This window comes from Ostrea edulis, chromosome 2 (assembly GCF_947568905.1).
Source record: "Ostrea edulis chromosome 2, xbOstEdul1.1, whole genome shotgun sequence".
In the NCBI taxonomy this organism is placed as follows: domain Eukaryota; kingdom Metazoa; phylum Mollusca; class Bivalvia; order Ostreida; family Ostreidae; genus Ostrea; species Ostrea edulis.
Window position 1 is genome coordinate 12,979,970 of NC_079165.1, and position 19,427 is coordinate 12,999,396.

The 19,427-nt window shown below is 35.4% G+C and overlaps 1 protein-coding gene across 1 annotated transcript; it reads left to right on the forward strand.

The window, feature by feature from the left end:
- Positions 1-910: 910 nt before the first annotated feature.
- On the forward strand, positions 911-9,486 carry LOC125681299 (serum paraoxonase/arylesterase 1-like). Its single transcript, XM_056157232.1, has 10 exons — positions 911-975; positions 2,611-2,681; positions 2,890-2,945; positions 4,883-5,069; positions 5,597-5,720; positions 5,860-6,060; positions 7,530-7,609; positions 9,058-9,074; positions 9,164-9,298; positions 9,433-9,486. Exons 1-10 carry the CDS (start codon positions 911-913, stop codon positions 9,484-9,486), a joined length of 990 nt encoding a protein of 329 aa, XP_056013207.1.
- Positions 9,487-19,427: the final 9,941 nt, after the last annotated feature.

The following is a 19,427-nucleotide window of genomic DNA, read 5'->3' on the forward strand; positions in this document are numbered from 1 at the left end:
GGGACATACCTGAAATGGGATCAAGTGCCTAGGAGAGTAAACATCCGTTTTCCACCGGTCACACACGTCACGTGTCCTATATCTTGATCAAGTAAACGAGAGTAATCCGTAGTCAAAATCAATGTACAGCCTAACCATTGGTATGAAACACGTCAGACAGCATTTGACCCACTGTAGATTGTATTGGTAAATTAGACAATTATAATAGCCATAAAATTTGCATAATGCTGACTTTAAAGGAGGCTGTTGAAACCCTTGTAAGATCACCGTTGTCGGTAGCCTTCCTCGATTAAAAAAACCAGAACAAGCTCTTGCGCATCGAATAAGTCGAGAGATATAAACACCATTTGCAGGTGATAATGGATAATGGCTAAATATTAAATTTCAAAATTTATCATGTGCATCATCACACGCATGTACAAAATTTTAATAACATAGCTATGTAGGTAACTCCTAACGAGTGATGACTTGTAGCTTACGTGATAAACAATAAGCTTAAATAACAAAGGCATACACAATCGTAGTTTGAAATGGATTGAAAGAAATTGTATCTTCATATGTTGAAGTAAAGCGATTTATTTTCAATTAATGAAATCCCTGAAACCAAAATATAAAGATCCCATTTAAAATGAACTCAGCTGTTACGGTTATTCTTTAAAGAATCTAAACAAAGTATTGCAAACACCGGATGAAGGTATTGTTCGAGCACTCAATATTAAACATTCACTCATATTATTCAAATCAGGTGACATCACTTTTTAAAAATAAGTTATAAAATATTAAAGTAGCCAGGTAATGGTAATAAATATACCAGAACGCCGTTTATACAAAACGGTATCTCGATCCCGATCTGATTAAAGCCGATTAAACTCAGATTCCATTCCGCTCTTCTTGGTGATAGCAGGGAATTATGATATGGAAAATTCTCTTTGGACTTATGGTGGCATTGTCCTTCACGTCTATTTTTAAAATGATGTAAGTATAGCTTAATGCAACTCCTGAATTTAAGCTGTTATGGCGGTCTACGTAAAACTGACACCGTTTTTAAAACCTACTTTGACCTCAAAACATTTAGGCAATATCCTCTGTACTGTCTACATCTCCGTCTTGTCACAAAGAATGTAAATGCAGTAACCAAATGGCTTAAATCTGATGCTGGAATATTTAGCAAAACACAATAGCAAGGTTCAAAAGGAATGAAATAATTTATTGTTCGAGCTTGATATTTCCTACTTTCATTTGAAGTTATTTGTGTCACTTTATCCAACATAGCTGCGCAACTGTAGCTCTCTGACAAAATATCGAGACAGATCAGAGACCCACAAATTCACCCCTTATAAAAACCTTTGATTTACAACGCAGAAAAAATGCGTAAGGTTAAGGACTTATATTGTTGTATTCTTGTATCGCCATCTCATGAATTTCATATAAAAAATATTCTAAGCATATTTCCCTATTATATTTGTGTCCAAACATACCTTCAAATATTCATTAAAGTCCCATGCAACCCAAAATCTATCTAGGAGCTAAATTGCTATACATAATGAAATGCACGGAAAGTACAAAACACATATTGAAAATCTATCAACTGAATTCATCGTTTAGAAATAAGAATAACAATGTTTCAGATCATGTATGTAAATAGTTTAATTTGATTTGAAATTGTTGTCAGTTTTATTAATATGACCAACATTTGATGACGTAAGCCAACATTTCTTGCCGGGGTTTTTTATTTTGTTTATCGGACCACCAGAAATGTTGTTCTCAGCGACAACACACAACTGAAAGAGCCAATCTGGGCGTTCTGTAGATTATTGTTGAAAAGGAATTACATGTAGAACGGTGTGTACGAAAGCTGGTGCTGCTACTATGTGAACATTTTACTTTTCTAAATCCCAAATTCCATCCATCTTAAGCTAATCAATAAAACTTGAATCGCAGCTAATTTGTTGGGTGATTTTTGACATTTTTTTTTCGAGATACGATCTGACTGTGACATATTTATTTCTAATGTTGGAATCTTTGTCTAGTTCACGTAATTATTGTTTAATAAGTAAAACAAATACTGCGACTTTATTTGCGGTAGATGAAAGGGGTGAATGAGCCTGTAAGTAATTGCTAAAAACACATCCGACCTCAGGTGCCCAGTTGACACGCTTGGTTGAATCCGTCCGTCAGGGCCTAATCTTTTGTCTCATGTGATTTACAGGTTGTATGCTTTTCTATCTTCTCCAAATCAATTTGAATGGAGTTTGTTCAAAATTGGGTCTTTAATTGCTTAATACATGAGAGGTGAAGATAACAAACAGTGATCAATCTCATAACTCCCACTTGGAATACAAAATAAAGAGTAGGTCAAATACTGATCCCTGGACATACCAGAGGTGGTATCAGGTACCTAAAAGGAGTAAGAAACCCCTGTCCACCGGTATATGTAAATAATTTATTCATAAAAACTGCAAGGTAACAGACGCTACAATTCGTCAATGTTGTTCTGGTTTGAAGTATCAAAATAGTATGATGAATTATCTCCCTTGCTTGATGACTTCAAAAGAAACCAACAACTGCGAATTTTAGCCATCAATATGGTTCAATATTTATATTTTTCAGCATGTTCCTTGACTATCACAAAACCCAGTGGAACCACAGACCAGGAAAATGTCACATCGTGGAAGGAATAGGTAATACATGCAAGGGTTCGTTTCTCTTGTCTTATCAGGGTACTCTGGACACGGAACACCAAAGATAAGCTTCTCCATTACTCACAAGTTACCCTCTCAATGTTCGTATATCAGATGTTATTTACTGATGTTTTCTGTCTGAATCAGTAGATAATCTAAATACACATTGTTAAATATTCAAATATGTCCTCCCCTTACTCATTTGTAGAGCATGGTTCTGAGGACATGCAAACCACCCAGTCTGGTTTAACTTTCATCACTTCTGTAAGTCTGGTAGCATGAATTTTTTCTATGAACATTTTCTATTTAGAATTTACACACACACACACAATGTAAGAGATTCTAAATCAATTGTAATTGTTTCTTTTCTTGAAAAATAAAAACATAAAAGGAAACAATTTTTTTTAAAAAACACTGGAATTTTTTCTTTGGTCATAAGAGAAGAATACATTTTTTATATACAGAAGATGATATTTTGGATCTTCAAAAATTGTTCTCTATACATTGTTGTGTTCACGCCCACTTGTTTCTGAACAGTAGGGCGACCCCTTTTTATAGTATGTAATTACCATATGGAAATAGATCGGTAAAGTTGGCTACTAGTAACCAGCTACTAGTAACTGGCTACTTAAAACGAGAAAAGTTGACTACTAGTAGCCAGCTACTTGAACCTGGAAAAGTTAGCTACTAGAAGCCAGTTACTTGTAGTCAGCTACTAAAAGTAAGAAAAATTAGCTACTCGTAGCCAGCTACTACAAAATATAAAAGTTATAATTACTGATAGCCAGATAAAGGTTAATGAGTTTGAAAAATATTATCTATCAGATTTATTTCTAAAGAGGACGAAGAGTCGTATGAAATTTCATGCTCAATTATCTCCAATTACATAACGTTGTAATGCAAAATATGAATAAACTTTTTCTACTGAGTGTTTACTTTGAAAATGATACGGATTGAATTCAGACCTTCATTCATTTGATATACCATACATTTTGAGATATTTGCTACTTTTACAATTTGATTCGAGTTACTCTGAAGTTTCAACATTGGTGTGAATACCGTAAGGAACTTTGTGTTTGTATTAGATATCTGACGAATTTACGGCTAAACATATGGCAAGAAGTGATAGAGGGTGTTTTGATACGCCACGAATTTTCAGATATCGCTCTTTAGGAAATCAGCTACTTATACATTTTGATTATCGGTACAATGAAATTTCAAGATCGGTGTGAATACCTTAAGGAACTCTATGTTTATATTATATATCTAACTAACTTACAACGATACGTATGTCGAGTAGTGATATTGGGGGTATCGTGATATGTCATGATTTTTCCGATATCACGCTTAAGGAAGTCAGCTACTTATACCTTTTGATGGCAGGTAACCTGAAATTTCAAGTTTTTCGCAAATATCGTTTAAGGCAATATATGTTTGTATTAGATATCTCATTAATTTACCAATATACATGTGAAGAGGAGTGGTATTAGATATCTTCATAAGCCATCAATTTTCAGATATCACCATTACGGAAGTCAGTTACTTATACCTTTTGATTCCTGGTAACCTGAAATTTCAAGATTTTCATAGATATCTTAAGGAAATTTGTGTTCATATTAGATATCTGACTTGTAAAAGTAAATGTAGCAGATATCTCAAAATGTATGGTATATCAAATGAATGAAGGTTTGAATTCAATCCGTATCATTTTTAAAGTAAACATGCACTCAGTTGAAAAAGTTTATTCGTATTTTGCATTACAACGTTATGTAATTGGGGATAATTGAGCATGAAATTTCATACGACTCCTCGTCCTCTTTAGAAATAAATCTGATAGATAATAATTTTCAAACTCATTAACCTTTATCTGGTAGCTGGCTATCAGTAATTATAACTTTTATACTTTGTAGTAGCTGGCTACGAGTAGCTAACTTTTCTTACTTTTAGTAGCTGGTTACTAGTAACTGGTTACTAGTAGCTAACTTTTCCAGGTTCAAGTAGCTGGCTACTAGTAGCCAACTTTTCTTGTTTTAAGTAGCCAGTTACTAGTAGCTGGTTACTAGTAGCCAACTTTACCGATCTTATGGAAATGCTGAAGTTATTTCGTCTGATTTTATTTCGTTGAATTAAAGGGGTTTTGAAATTTTCTTTTATTACTTTTGTATAACTATTTATTCTGATAGATTTTTTTATTAATGAAGGGAGTAAATGCCGTGTTCTTTGGATCAGTCTATCAGGAATATTACAAGAAAAACAATGTCAGAGGGCGGATCATGCTGTTTAACATGGAGAAACCAGAAGATGGGGTGAAGGAACTGAGGATCGTTGGAAACGATTTTAATCACCAAGATTTCGTTCCGCATGGTATCAGTGTTTTTGAGGACAAAGGTAACAATACAACAGAATACATAGCTTCAATGCCCGTATTAAAAAACAATAAAACAGGAAAACAATAGATATAAAGTATTTTTTTTGGGGGGGGGGGGTTTAACGAAAGGTGAAGATAATGAACAGTGATCAGTCTCACAATTCCTATAAGCAATACAAAATATATAGTTGGTCAAACACGGACCCCTGGGCACACCAGGGAGGGGGGGCAGCTTCAGTATAGTTTTTATATGACTGCCAAAACAAATTTGTACGTTATTGCTTTTAAAACATGAAAGGTTGACTTGCATTTATAAATATACTGTACAGCAGAATGCATAGTTTCAATACTTCAATACCTATATTACATCGTCTACTGAGTTTCCTACAGATTATAAATAGTATTTCAGCTGAGCTATGTCTCTTAAAACAAATTTTTCGCCCTTGTAGTACGAAACTATCTATCAAAAAATAAAACAAGGGCTTTTCTTTATTACTATCTACGCAGTACATCTGTACATCTAAATACATTTTCTTCACCACTGTAGGTAAGGTGCTTCTTTTCGTTGTGGTACATCGAGCAGAGGAAGACACTGTGGAAAAGTTTGAGTTTCTGGAAAAGACCTTAGAATTAAAACAGCTCAAAACTTATACAGGAGCACTTGTTCACATGTAATGTTCTTATTTTAAAAATAAAGCAATATCATTCATTGTTTGTAGCTATAGAAATGAGCGATACGCGACATTAGACTAGCATCACAAATTGTATCAGGTGGAATACTATAGCTGCTAACATGACTCTCTGTTTCAGACTGAATGATGTAGTGGCAACAGGACCAGATACATTTTATACAACAGATTGTGCTTATTATCGCAATTCTTTAGGACATGTTTTGGAAGGCATGCTGGGATTGCACTTCGGTCATATTCTCTACTGTGATGGCAAAGAATTCGAAATAGTTTCAGAAGCAACGTATTTTCCTAATGGGATTGCTGGCTCAAATGATGGAAAGTAAGTGTGATGTAGTAATTATTTTAATGGAAATGATCGCCATGGTAGCTCGGTAGAACTGTTTGGTATTTTATGCCTTAGATGCTGGAAATGATAGCCATCTTAAAAATATACCTTTACATTTTTCAACATATAAAACGATAATACAAGAAAAACAACTAATCATAAACCTCAGATTACTAATTTTCTTATCAAAACAAACTACGAAGTATAAACACAAGCATTACAGTTAGTTACTGCCTTCGATAAAATTTGCAATATAAATCCAAACATTGACTTATCCCTTCTTTCTGATTATGCACTCGTCATTAAAGTTTGAATGTTATTGGTCGATTGGACTAGACACAATAGAGACACAACCCTGTCTTAGCCTGGGTCTGCACACAATAGAGAATCAACAATGTCTAAGCCTTGGACTGGCCACAATAGAGAATCAACCCTGTCTAAGCCTGGGACTGGACACAATAGAGAACCAACCCAGTATTTTATTGGGTCTGGACACAATGGAGAACCAACCCTGTCTTATACTGGGTCTGGACACAATAGAGAATAAACCCTGTCTTAGCCTGGGTCTGTACACAATAGAGAACCAAGCCTGTCATAACCTGGGTCTGTACACAATAGAGAACTAACCCTGTCTTAGCCTGGGTCTGGACACAATAGAGAACACACCCTGTCTCAGTCTGGGTCTGGACACAATAGAGAACCAACCCTGTCTACGCCTGGGTCTGGACACAATAGAGAACCAACCCTGTCTACGCCTGGGTCTGGACACAATAGAGAACCAACCCTGTCTTAGCCTGGGTCTGGACACAATAGAGAACCAACCCTGTCTTAGCCTGGATCTGGACACAATAGAGAACAAACTTGTCTTATCGTGGGTCCATAACGTGGCTCTAAATGACGTCTAAATACAAGTGAAATATTCATCCCATGTCGTTAGAAAATCAATGCTGGGTAATTACGTATGAAATGAATCGGTTTATCGTGCAAGTGTGAACTGTAAGACGTCTAGCTACTTTTCGCTTACTAAAGCCTGTTTGCATCTTACTGAGTTTAAATTTCGCAAATCATTGCATAAACGAGGCATTGTGTAACTTCTTTATATTACACTTGTTAGTGTATTTCCCATCGACCACAAAGTTCAATAACAATGCAAAAAATTGTTTTAGCTTTTGAATAACGTCTAGAATATTGTATTCACTACTACTTACGCCGCTTGGACTATCTTAAAACACGACTTAACAGGGTAGTGGAGTTTAAAAATGTAGCTGATGTGTTGTGAGGGAATGAATTTTGCGATAAGATTTCATTAAAATTATCAATTGTTTATGTCTAGAAAATATGATGTGTTTTCAAAGTCCGTCAGTACATAACGGTATTCTTTTAGACCAGTGACTCACTATTACTATGCCAGTGACTCACTATTACAATGCCAGTGAAACTCATGTGATTATGTTTCTTTACAGACTTGTGTATGCAGTATCCAGTTTGGGTAAAATGTTGCTGGTGTACAAGAGAGAGGAAAACAACAGACTTACTAACACTAGTCAACACTGTCAAACACTATCATAACAATATCGTGTCATGTATATGTCGGCAAACGTTTACACTTTAAGTGCCTTTTATTAAACATATTTGACTAAAGGGTTTTTAAGTTTTACTTTTGAAACAAATTCCTCCTTCTCTTTCAATGATATACGTTTAGGCCTTTTTAAATAGGGGTGTATCCATTAGGTAAAAATTGACACTACATTCACGTTTGTAAAAGATGATTGGGTTTAACATTAACCAATATGAAAAAACCTAGAAAGGATACACAATCAAGAATAGGGCAAACACGAATACCTGATGTTAGGATCAGTCGTCTAGGAGGAATAAACATCCTCTGTTGACCAGTTTCACTTCCATGAGCCCTCTATCTTGATCGGGCAAACACAGCAATCCTCAGTCAAAATTAGGACAAAACGAACGACCTAACGATGTATGTGGAACACATCATACAATATTCAAATTATCAACAGGTGAATTTGCAAAATAGGATCATTATAACAACCATACAAGGTTTCCAAAAGCTGATTTTAAGCGAGACTGTTGAAAGCCCATCACATCAATGTATTTATCAGTCGCCTACCTCAGTTTAAAAATTCAACATATATTTTGTACCCAGAATATATCCTATCGTATCGAATCATTTAGGAGACATAAACATCATCTGCAGATAAGGCAGGAATATTGCTACATAAATATGGAAAGTTGACGATGGAGAAGCTGAGGTCGTTCCTTTATCACAAGGCTGAGGTCGTTCCTTTATCACAAAGGTGAGGTGTTAGTGTGCCACTTGCTATTCAGTAAAACATCCAAACATCAATAACGTTCTACGGGTTTGGGATCGTGACAAATTAGCAGTGCAACGTTTCCTTGAAATATTTTAAGTTATTATACCTCTATAAGATCTAGGAAAATCATGTGAGAGTGAGTTGGCTCTTCTGACATATTTATGGTGGATTTCAAATCCACAAATTTCTATAGTGGGGGAAAATGAAGGATGAACTTTTTAAAAATAAGAATAGACATTGAAATGAAGAGAGGCGAAAATTATTTTATTTAAAACATACCTTTATTCAAAACGTATAGCAAAGTGTTGGATATTTTAGAATTCAAGTGGACGCCATGTAAAAGTCCATTAAATTATTTCCATTTAAATCTACATTTCATTCTTACTCTTTTTCACTCATATATAGAAGTCATCTGGTTTAGGTGAAATGGCACACTTTTCGTCAGGGAGAAATATCTGTTGTCCCACAACATGGGACCTCCTTATAGGAAGAGCCGTGTCGTTCATTTTTAATATCAGGTAACTGACAAAAAAGGTTATTACCCATGATAAACGTCTTTAACCTAGTGCAGGGATCGAAACTTGAACCTGGTCTGCCGATTGCGAAGCAAGCGTCATAACCAAGTGGCGACCATGATGGTTTCTTCCGTCTTTTATAGGCATGCAAGGTGTTAATGTACATGTCCTTTATAGCATATACAAATGGTGAAATAAAACCGTAGAACATCCCTTAATATATATACTTTTCATTTTATACTTGAGCAGAACATTGTGCTTGATACCTTCCCAGACAATCCGATGGTTGATCCTACAACAGGTGACGTGCTCCTTGGATGTCAGCCCATAGGACATAAAGGTTTACAACATGTCTCTAATCCAATTAACCCAGGTGTGTCGCAGGTAATGCATGACCTTCATTAAATGCAGAGATCTTAATCTGACAGAAACGTCAATATCGAATATGAAATAATACTTTCATGAAATTTATTTCCTATTCCCCGTTTCAGTTTTTAAACAATTTGCTTAATTTGTAGGTGTTGGTGGTACACATGGACAAGAGTGGTGTTAATATGACTGTTCTCAGATGACCTTGAACTTTATGGTTCCAGTTCAGCAACATTATATAAGAACCGTATGTTGATTGGTACAGTGTGTCACAAAATGATGTACTGTGAAGTTAACACATTGTGAGAAGAACAATTGATATTCACCCGTGTACGACATATAGAATGGTTATGAGTTCGACCCCTTTACAATTTTCTATATTGAGCTCTCTCTGTTAGCTGTAACATGTGTAAATAAAATGCAGACAATCACATTGGTTAAGGTTTTACTTTTCACACCATCTTCTTCAACAATCCCCTTTATCTCATAAGATACTGGAAAAATACACTTACTATGGTATTGCGATTTTTCAAACCTTAGGATGACAACCTGATTACAAACCGGGTATATGAATAAGGTAGTGTTTTGTGCAATACGATTATTGTGACTCGGTCAGAAGATGTGATAGTACAGTGATTCCCTGTTATAACGCCAACATTTGTACCTCGGCAATTTTGGCATTATAACGGGGGTGGCATTATATCGGGGGAGGGTGTGTGTGTGTACAGCTGTCATAAGAAATCAAACAAATCTTATCTACTACATCAATGTGCTATTAGATTTCGGTGTGTCCGCCATACTCAGATTTGAAAAAAAAATACTGCATATTTGAACTCAGATGCATATGATTATCGTTTACGTAACTTATTATCTGCACCAAACTTTGATACCTGGAGAACTAACGGCGGATAATTGGTTAAGCCTGTTCACTGAAATTTTCCTGCCGTTGATTGGCGATAATGAGCGGGGGTGATTATAACGGTAATTGACCAAATCGTACCTGTAAATAGGTTGACGGATGGCGGTATGCGGGGGATGGCGTTATAACAGGGTTTTACATAGCGAGGAAAACGGGACTTTGAACTTTTTTGGCGATATGCGGGGGTGGCATTATAACGGGGGGCAATATAGCGGGGGATCACTGTATATGTACACATATATTCTATTATTTCTCTTATAGACAAATACCGTACTTCCCATAGTAGGTGCCTTGAGTTTATTTGGACTTCCTAAAACTAAACGTTTTGAAATGGAAGATTTAGCATACTCTGTAAACGTTTTGAATTGACGTTTACAAAGCTAAGACACAACTGTATACTTCATTACGGTCTTTATAAACGAAATATTACAAATTCACCGGTTTTTGTTTTTACATGTCAACATATCAACAAAGATGTATATCATCTCTTTTTCATTTGTAGAATTACCCTAGAGCTAGAAATAATCCTTTTCATCCTTGACTTGGGCAATATTGATATATATATTTTATTATGTGGTGATGTCAGTTTGCCTCTGGAAACTAATATGAATATGTTTTCAGCTGTTCATAAATTTATAGAAGAAACTTTTGGACTCGTTTAATCATTGTACATTGCACCTGTTAATTATTACCTTTCATGACATACTGTAATATTTTAGGAGAGGGACTTGCACGTTGTTAGAACTCCTGCCTAATCCTTTTCATTTGATCAATAAAATATGTTCAAAACAAAACGTTTTCAAAGGATTCAGTGATAATACATTTATCTTCATTATGCACATAGCCGTTTTAGATAGGTACAAAATACCTTTCTTATCAAATCCATACACTTCTGGACGGAAAAAATACTGACCGTTTCAATATTGGTACTGAGGGGGAAAACAGTACTATTATTAGCATTTATCAGAAAGTTTTAGTACCAACAGAACAATAGCAGTAATTATCAGCATTTATCAGAAGGTTTTAGTACCAACAGAACAATAGCAGTAATTATCAGCATTTATCAGCCAAACATTACTCTCAGTATTGCAGTAGTGATACAAATGAAAGACGAATATAACGAACAGTGACCAATCTCATAACTCCCATAAGCAAGACAAAATAGATAGTCGGGAAAACACGGACCCCTGGACAAACCAGAGGTGGGACCATGTGCCAAGGAGGAGCAAGCATCGCCTGTCGACCGGCCACACCCACCGTGAGTGCTATATCCTGATCAGGTAAACGGAGTTATCCGTAGTCAAAATTATCGTGCCAAGACGAAGAACAGCCTAACAATCTGTATAAAACACGTTATCATTCCAATTCTCTACCTCCAGTTTATTTCTAGGATATATGACCTCATGATCTTTTATTATGTGACTGTGAACTTGCACAATATTAGTGCTCTTTACATAAGCTGTTACTAAATGAGATTTTTTTAGCATTTCCTTTATTTTCTAATACATACGATATATATACGATTAGATTGATTGATTGTATCTTTTTAAGGTACATGTAGCTACTGATACCTAGCCCCTAAAAAACAACGCATTGAATTTTTTCAATTTTATTTATTATAATATATTGAGTTTATCCTAAAACATACAAAAAATCGACATAAGTAATCGGGTTAATTTTAGAGGAAAGCGAGATTGAAATCCCCTCTTTTGCAGCCCCCAAAGGGAAAATTTTATTGACACCAGATATATTGTTTATCATATATAGTTATGTAAATTAAACACAAACAGATAAAAAAAAAATCAACATTAATTAGAAATTCAAAATGCATCTAAGGAAAACATTAGGATGATTCGACTTGGCAATTGGCCAAATTTACCCTAAATATGGCGTTTCTCAAACACTATCAGGCATAAATTTTCTGACAACAAAAAAATTCTGCTCATAAAATTTCTGATTCTATTTCATTTTTACAATAAGTCAAGTAATAACTAAAATATTGAATAGAAAAAAAAATATACCAAATGAGGTTAAATCTGAAACTATGTCAAATTTTCTAACCCTACCCCCTCCCTTCGAGAAATGAATTTTAAGAGATACTGTCAGCAGAGATAAACTACTGACCTTACCATAACTTAACTGATTAAGCATTCCAAAGTTACCACTTTGAACATTCAACATCACAATACTAGAAGTTTCTATGAGTCATTCAACATCACAATACTAGAAGGTTCTATGAGTCATTCAACATCACAATACTAGAAGTTTCTATGAGTCATTCAACATCACAATACTAGAAGTTTCTATGAGTCATTTAAGAATGATCTACAGTGTGTGATCTTGCCGTTGACCTTTTTGCACTCACAATGATTGCCTAATATTTAGTTATTTTTCATACAATTTCTTGTAATAACTGAACCCAATATATTACCTATACACATTTGTTTTATCGAAATTGATATCACTATACAGTATAATACACCAAATATGTTTAAATAAAATTGTCATGATTCAGTAAATAATTAATATCAATGGAAAGAGAGTCATGGACTGTCCATGGATCACTAAGTCCATCTGAGCCATCTTGCCCTACACATAGGTATGTCTTTCATAAGTTTAAGAGTCCCAATCATAGTTTCACAATGAACCAAAAATTCACTATTGGAATACTGAGAATGCATGCCTATTGCATTAACTAACTGTGATTTTCCCCAGGTGAAGGTCTATGTTCACTGTATGTATAAGGGAGAGGGGCTGGGTGAATTAGTTCCATTATGAAACTTTTATAAAAATTTGCTATACATTGATGTATCGGTGATGTATGTTTCAATTAAATTTTGATTTACAAGGAAAATTCAAATACATTGATTGAAGTTATAGAATTGGTATTCTATCATGTGCACATTTTTTACTAATACATGTATATCAAGGAGAGAATAATCAGCAGTGAAATTTCCCTTACATTTATCATTATGCAATATCATTGTCTTTCAAAAGGCATGTACATGTAATGTACGAGTACATGTACTTGTTTCCCCTTAAATTCACAATTTAGTCTAAAGTATGTTGCACAACATCCACTGCTCTGAGCTCATAAGTGAATTAATGTTTTTCATCCAAGTCCCATATTTTGCAGTACTTCTTTAATCTCCGGAACTTGATCAAATATTTTTAAATTTGTGGAATTGTGGGGGTCCAGGGGATATGTCATCACCAATATAAACGGAGTACCTGTTCAAAATATAGATATACATTTAAATATTGAAAAAAAATGAATATCTTATATAATCAGAATTGTCTTTACAAATGTTGTCTGGTGTTAAAATGTAAAAAATTATCTTTAAAAATGTAGTAACTTTCTTTCTGTTGAACTTGTTGATTCGAAACCCACTTCAACCTGCACTGGTCCTATCCAACCTCCATTGATCCTCAGACTGATGCCTGGGATTTTTTTTTATCATAATAGATATTTGCACAGTTAGGCCTATATCATACCATTGAGTAATTAGACTGTGTCAGAAAATGTGAATTTTAAAACTGTGTCTCAACACATATTCAGTGAAAATTTAAATACTGATGTTTCAAAATTATATATTGCAATATGAGATGACATATATGTTTTCATAAACTGCCATAGACTCATATCTGTTTTATTATAGGATTAAACATTCTTTTTGAAGAATTTATCGATGTGTAAACTCCGGACATTTTACTTAGAAACTGAATAAAAGTGCGAAACACGAAACCCCAGGTTTGATATATTTCTTAAATCTCTTAAATTTCATGTATACTATAGCCTAGAGAATTATAATTCAACACATGTTCCCTCCGTCCCCTTCCACTTTCTATCCGGTTCCCCCATACCCCTACATAGTAGATCTATACAGATATTTGTTTTTAATTACTTTGATGCATGTAGTTCAAGGTATGTTATTTTCATAACGGTTATTTTCATAACGATTTTTTCATAATAAAAGAGACAAACTTGTGAGAGTCCATGTTTACAAATGTGGTATACATATACATGACATCCATTTACAATTACGTGACCAGGTGGGAGTTATATTTTAGGCACACATGGAATACATAAATACATACAAATTAATACATCTACTGTATGTTGTGTGTTTAAACTTACAGATGTTATTATAAATCGCGTTGTGAAATAGCAGAGGAAATGTGAGTTGAAGTTTTGAATACAAATTTATGGCATTTTTTTTTTCACTCACCAAACGAAACTATAATTTCGTTGTCCAAGTTGAATGAATCCATCAAATTCCTCTTCTTGGAAGAAACTTTGTTTAGCCTCTCAATGACTGCATAAACAGTATTTAATCTCGCAGCATGCAGCACTCGGACATTACGATGCATCAATCAACAACTTTGTTTACGTTGCGCATCTATACATGGATTGGTGGTTGTAATGAAGTTCTTTTGGATTTTGTGTAGGCAATAGAGAAAATGATAAATCGTAGAATAATTAAAAAGATTATTTATTTAGCAATAAGATAAACAAGATGTGTTTGTGAAACACAAATGCCCCCGATAATGGCCAATTCCAAAGATGGCCAAGGTCACAAGGGCACATATCTTGGTACCAGTAGAAAGATCTTGTCAAACGAAATGCTCATGTATAATATGAAAGCTCTAGTATTTACCATTTAGAAGTTATGACCAATGTAAAAAAAAAAATTAAAAGTAAGTTAAATGTCAAGGTCAAAAGGTTTAATACCAAAGGAAAGGTCTTGTCACATGGAACACTCATGTGAAATATCAAAGCTCTATCACTTATTGTTCAAAAGTTATTAGCAAGGTTAAAGTTTTCAAAAAGTAGGTCATACTCCAAGGTCAAGGTCACATGGTCAAAGATATTGGTACCCACGGAAAGTTCTTGTCACAAGGAATACTCATGTGAAATATCAAAGCTCTATCACTTACTGTTCAAAAGTTATTAGCAAGGTTAAAGTTTCAGACAAAATGACAGGATTACAGATTTACAGAATGACAGACAGGACAAAAAGAATATGCCCCACGATCTTCGATCTCGGGGGCATAAAAATATAAAGATGTTTGAAAAACAAAGAAATCAAACTTTCACATACACACACCCATACTCTCTCACCGAGAAAGAAAATATAAATGTTTATAATAAACCTGGCAATATTGACAATCAATATAACGTATAACTGTCAAGACAATTCAATAGTCAATACAACAGATATGTCATTCCAGGCTGAAAATATAACTGGTAATAAATGCATTACAAAATGTTTCAAATTGTAGCAACTTCCGCTAACTACAGAAAAAGTTAAACAGTAGTAAATTACGTTTTGTAAATACAAAACTTCTCAAATTCCTTTTTCATAAAATGTTAATTTACTGAAACTCAATATGAACGTTTGGCTACTCAGCACAATTCAATTTAACGCCACGTCACACTTGGCACATCCAGGCCTCCATACAGCGGGAACAACCCCTCTGCTTCCAGTCCCGGACTCACAGGTATCTCACGGAACAACGATACTGGGTAACGTCGACTTCAAACCAATGCCAACATTAGGCCCACAAAATAATTGCCGAGTCCACCACGTGGAACAACCATGTACAGCGTTGTCTCACGTGTTCTGATTCCCACGCCGCCTACCTACTGGAACGCTGAGAGTACTGCCTGATATGGCCCAGATAGCTTCTTAAATCCCCTCTGCACGGCTGGAGGAAACAAATGCCCACACAGTAAAATGTTTGTCTCTCTGGCTACCCATTACCCTGACTAACTTCTGGAATTCGCCAAGAAAAAAACCCTGCTGGACAGCATGAAAACTTTGCCGCACGCTTGACAAACAGCCGTTACTCTGACTGACCAAACCAGTATACTAAAAGTAGCTTTATCGACCAACACTCACACTACGGAAACACCTATTTACTGGGCAACACCACAAAAACTAACTAAATTGAAAATTAACTTCATAACAGTGGTATAACATTTCGTTTGGCAAAAAGTACCACACAGACGAAACATTTGATCTAGATGATCTACCATTATTAAAGACATTGACGTATACTTATGTGATGTGTGCTGATTTTCTCTAGGCGAGTCAGTCACAGCAACAAAACACCTACGGAACCCCTTTTTGTTTTTCAACTATTCTATGACGGAGTAAGGAATTCCAGAAAATAAATTCACGTGAAAATACACAATTTTTACTGATGACGTGTTTGCTATCCGTCGCTACCTTAACATCTCTCTCGAGAATTTTTCACTCACATTAAGACATCACCAAGATCGCTGAAGGGCTTCAAATTCAGACTTTTACTCGACACTTACGGCCATTAAGCAGTGATGATTCTTTAGCATCCACACCTACTGTGACACGGGACATCAGTTTTTAAGGTCATCTCCGAGAACCCGTGACATTCACACCTGATGCCGAGCCTTTGGCGATGGAACTGTCACTACCTGTTTTAACGACTTAGAAATATGGTTTAATTCTTATTAATGTATAAAGAGATTACAACACGTTTGCAAATTAATGAGCTTTTATGTTTTTGGCTAAAAAGAAATAACTTGTATTCGATTTGAATGCATTCAAGATTAGTAATTAATCCTGATTCGCTATAGCGGACCCTGACAGACATTGACAGCGGTTACTTCTTTGGACGACGTTTGGCATTAGAAGTGGATGCCTTTTAAAATTAAATCCGCGATCCTGTGTCACGGTAAAGATGTAGCATTATTTTCGTTATTTTGTCTTCTTTGGAGGGAATCTTTGAGTCATTTACCTTTCCAAATACTTTGATGTACAATTGTATTAGCTGATTTCGCCCCGGAATCTTTTTTGGTAAGTAATAAAATTTCCAATCTCAGTCAATTTTATGTTTTTCTTCAGATATTAGACGACAGCACAAACGAGCTACGGGGAGCAGAGAGTTGGGTAATAGAAGCTTATCAACATAAACATGTGAGCTCGAAATAAAAGACACCACAGAGTCGTCCACTTCTGCTTCTTACTTAGATATTTTATTGAAAGAAGACATTAAAGGCCAACTGACAACCTAACTGTTTGACCAACGGGATGATTTCTGCTCTCCATCGTCAACTTCCCATATTTATGTAGCAAAATTCCATTATCACCTGCATATGGTGTTTATATTTCTCTACTGATTCGATACGGAAGAGCTTGTACTGCATATGGGCAGATTTAAAATCAAAAGAAGCTTCTCACAAAAAAGTTGATGGTAAAGGGGTTTCAGCAGTTTCGATTAAAGTCAGGATTTTGCAAATTATATGGTTGTTAAAACGATGTAGTTTGCGAATTCCACCTATCATTGAGTCAAATGCTGTCTGACATGTTTCATACCGATTGTTAATCCGTTCTTGCCACACTGATTTTGACTACGGATAACTCGGTTTACCTGATCAAGATATAGGGCTCACGGCGGGTGTGACCAGTCGACAGGGGATGCTTACTCCTCCTAGGTACCTGATCCCACCTCTGGTGTGTCCAGGGGTCCGTGTTTATCCACCTTTCTATTTTGTATTTCTTGTAGGATTTATGAGATTTATCACTGTTCGTTATCTTCAACTTTCATTGATTGAAATAAAACTTTATTCACATTGTATTTCAAACTTAAAGTAATAAATGAAATGAAGTAAAGCAATTTATTTTCAATTGATGAAATTCTTGAAACAATATAATAAACAAGAGGCTCATGGGCCACATCGCTCACCTGAATCACCTTGGCTCATATTTAAACTTTGATACCTATTGTAGACCCATCCTACCCCCGGGGGCCATGATTTTAACAAACTTGAATCTGCACTGTGTCAGGCAGCTTTTATGTAAATCTCAGCTTTTCTGGCTCAGTGGTTCTTGAGAAGAGAGTTTTAAAGATATTTCATATATATTTGTACGTAAAACTTTGATCCCCTATTGTGACCCCATCCTGTCCCCGAGGCCATGATTTTAACAAACTTGAATTTGCACTATGTCAGGAAGCTTTCATGTAAATTGCAACGTTCCTGGCCCAATGGTTTTTGAGAAGATTTTTAAAGATGTTCCCTATATATCTATATGTAAACTTTGATCCCCTATTCTGGCCCCATCTTAACATCGGGGGCCATGATTTTTACAACCTTCAATCTGCACTATGTTAGGAAGCTGTCGTGTAAATTTCCACTTTCTTGGTCCAGTACGTAGTTTTTGAGAACAAGATTTTTAAAGATTCTCCCGATATAATTCTATGTAAAACTTTGATCCCAACTTATGGCCCCATCCTGCCCCCGGGGGCCATGATGTTCACAAACTTAAATTTGCACTATGTCAGGAAGCTTTCATGTAAATTTCAAATTTCCTGGCGAAGTAGTTTTTGAGAAGAAGATTTTTAAATGTTTTCCCTATATATTTGTGTGCAAAACTTTCATCCCCCTTGTGGCCCCATCCTACCCCCGGGGGCTATGATTTTAACAAACGTATATCTGCACTATGTCAGGAAGCTTTCATATAAATTTCAGCTTTTCTGGCTCAGTGGTTCTTGAAAAGAAGATTTTTAAAGATTTTTCCTATATATTTTTATGTAAAACTTTGATCCCCCCTTGTGGCCCCATCCTACCCCTGAGGGCTATGAATATAACAAACTTATATCTGCACTATGTCAGGAAACTTTCGTATAAATTTCAGCTTTTCTGGCTCAGTGGTTCTTGAGAAGAAGATTTTTTTTAAAAAATTCCTATATATTTATATGTAAAACTTTGACCCCCTATTGTGGCCCCATCCACCCCCCGAGAGCCATGATTTGAGCAAACTGGAATCTGCACTATGTCAGAAAGCTGGCATATAAATTTCAGCTTTTCTGGCCCAGTTGTTCTTGAGAAGATTTTTAAATGCCACACCCTATTTTTTGCATTTTTGTGATCATCTCCCCTTTGAAAGGTACATGGCCCTTTATTCGATCAAACCTGAACGTCCTTTACCCAAGGATGCTTTTGGCCAAGTTTGGCTGAAATTGGTCCAGTGGTTCTGGAGAAGAGGTCGAAAATATAAAAACTTTACTGACAGACAGACCGACGACGGACAAAGCTCACTTGAGCCTTCGACTCAGGTGAGCTAAAACATTTAAAATGAACTCATCTGTTACTAATCTGAACAAAGTCTTGCAAACACCGTTAGGTATTGTTTGAGCACTCAATGATATACATTAACACATTTTCTTCAAATCAGGTGATAA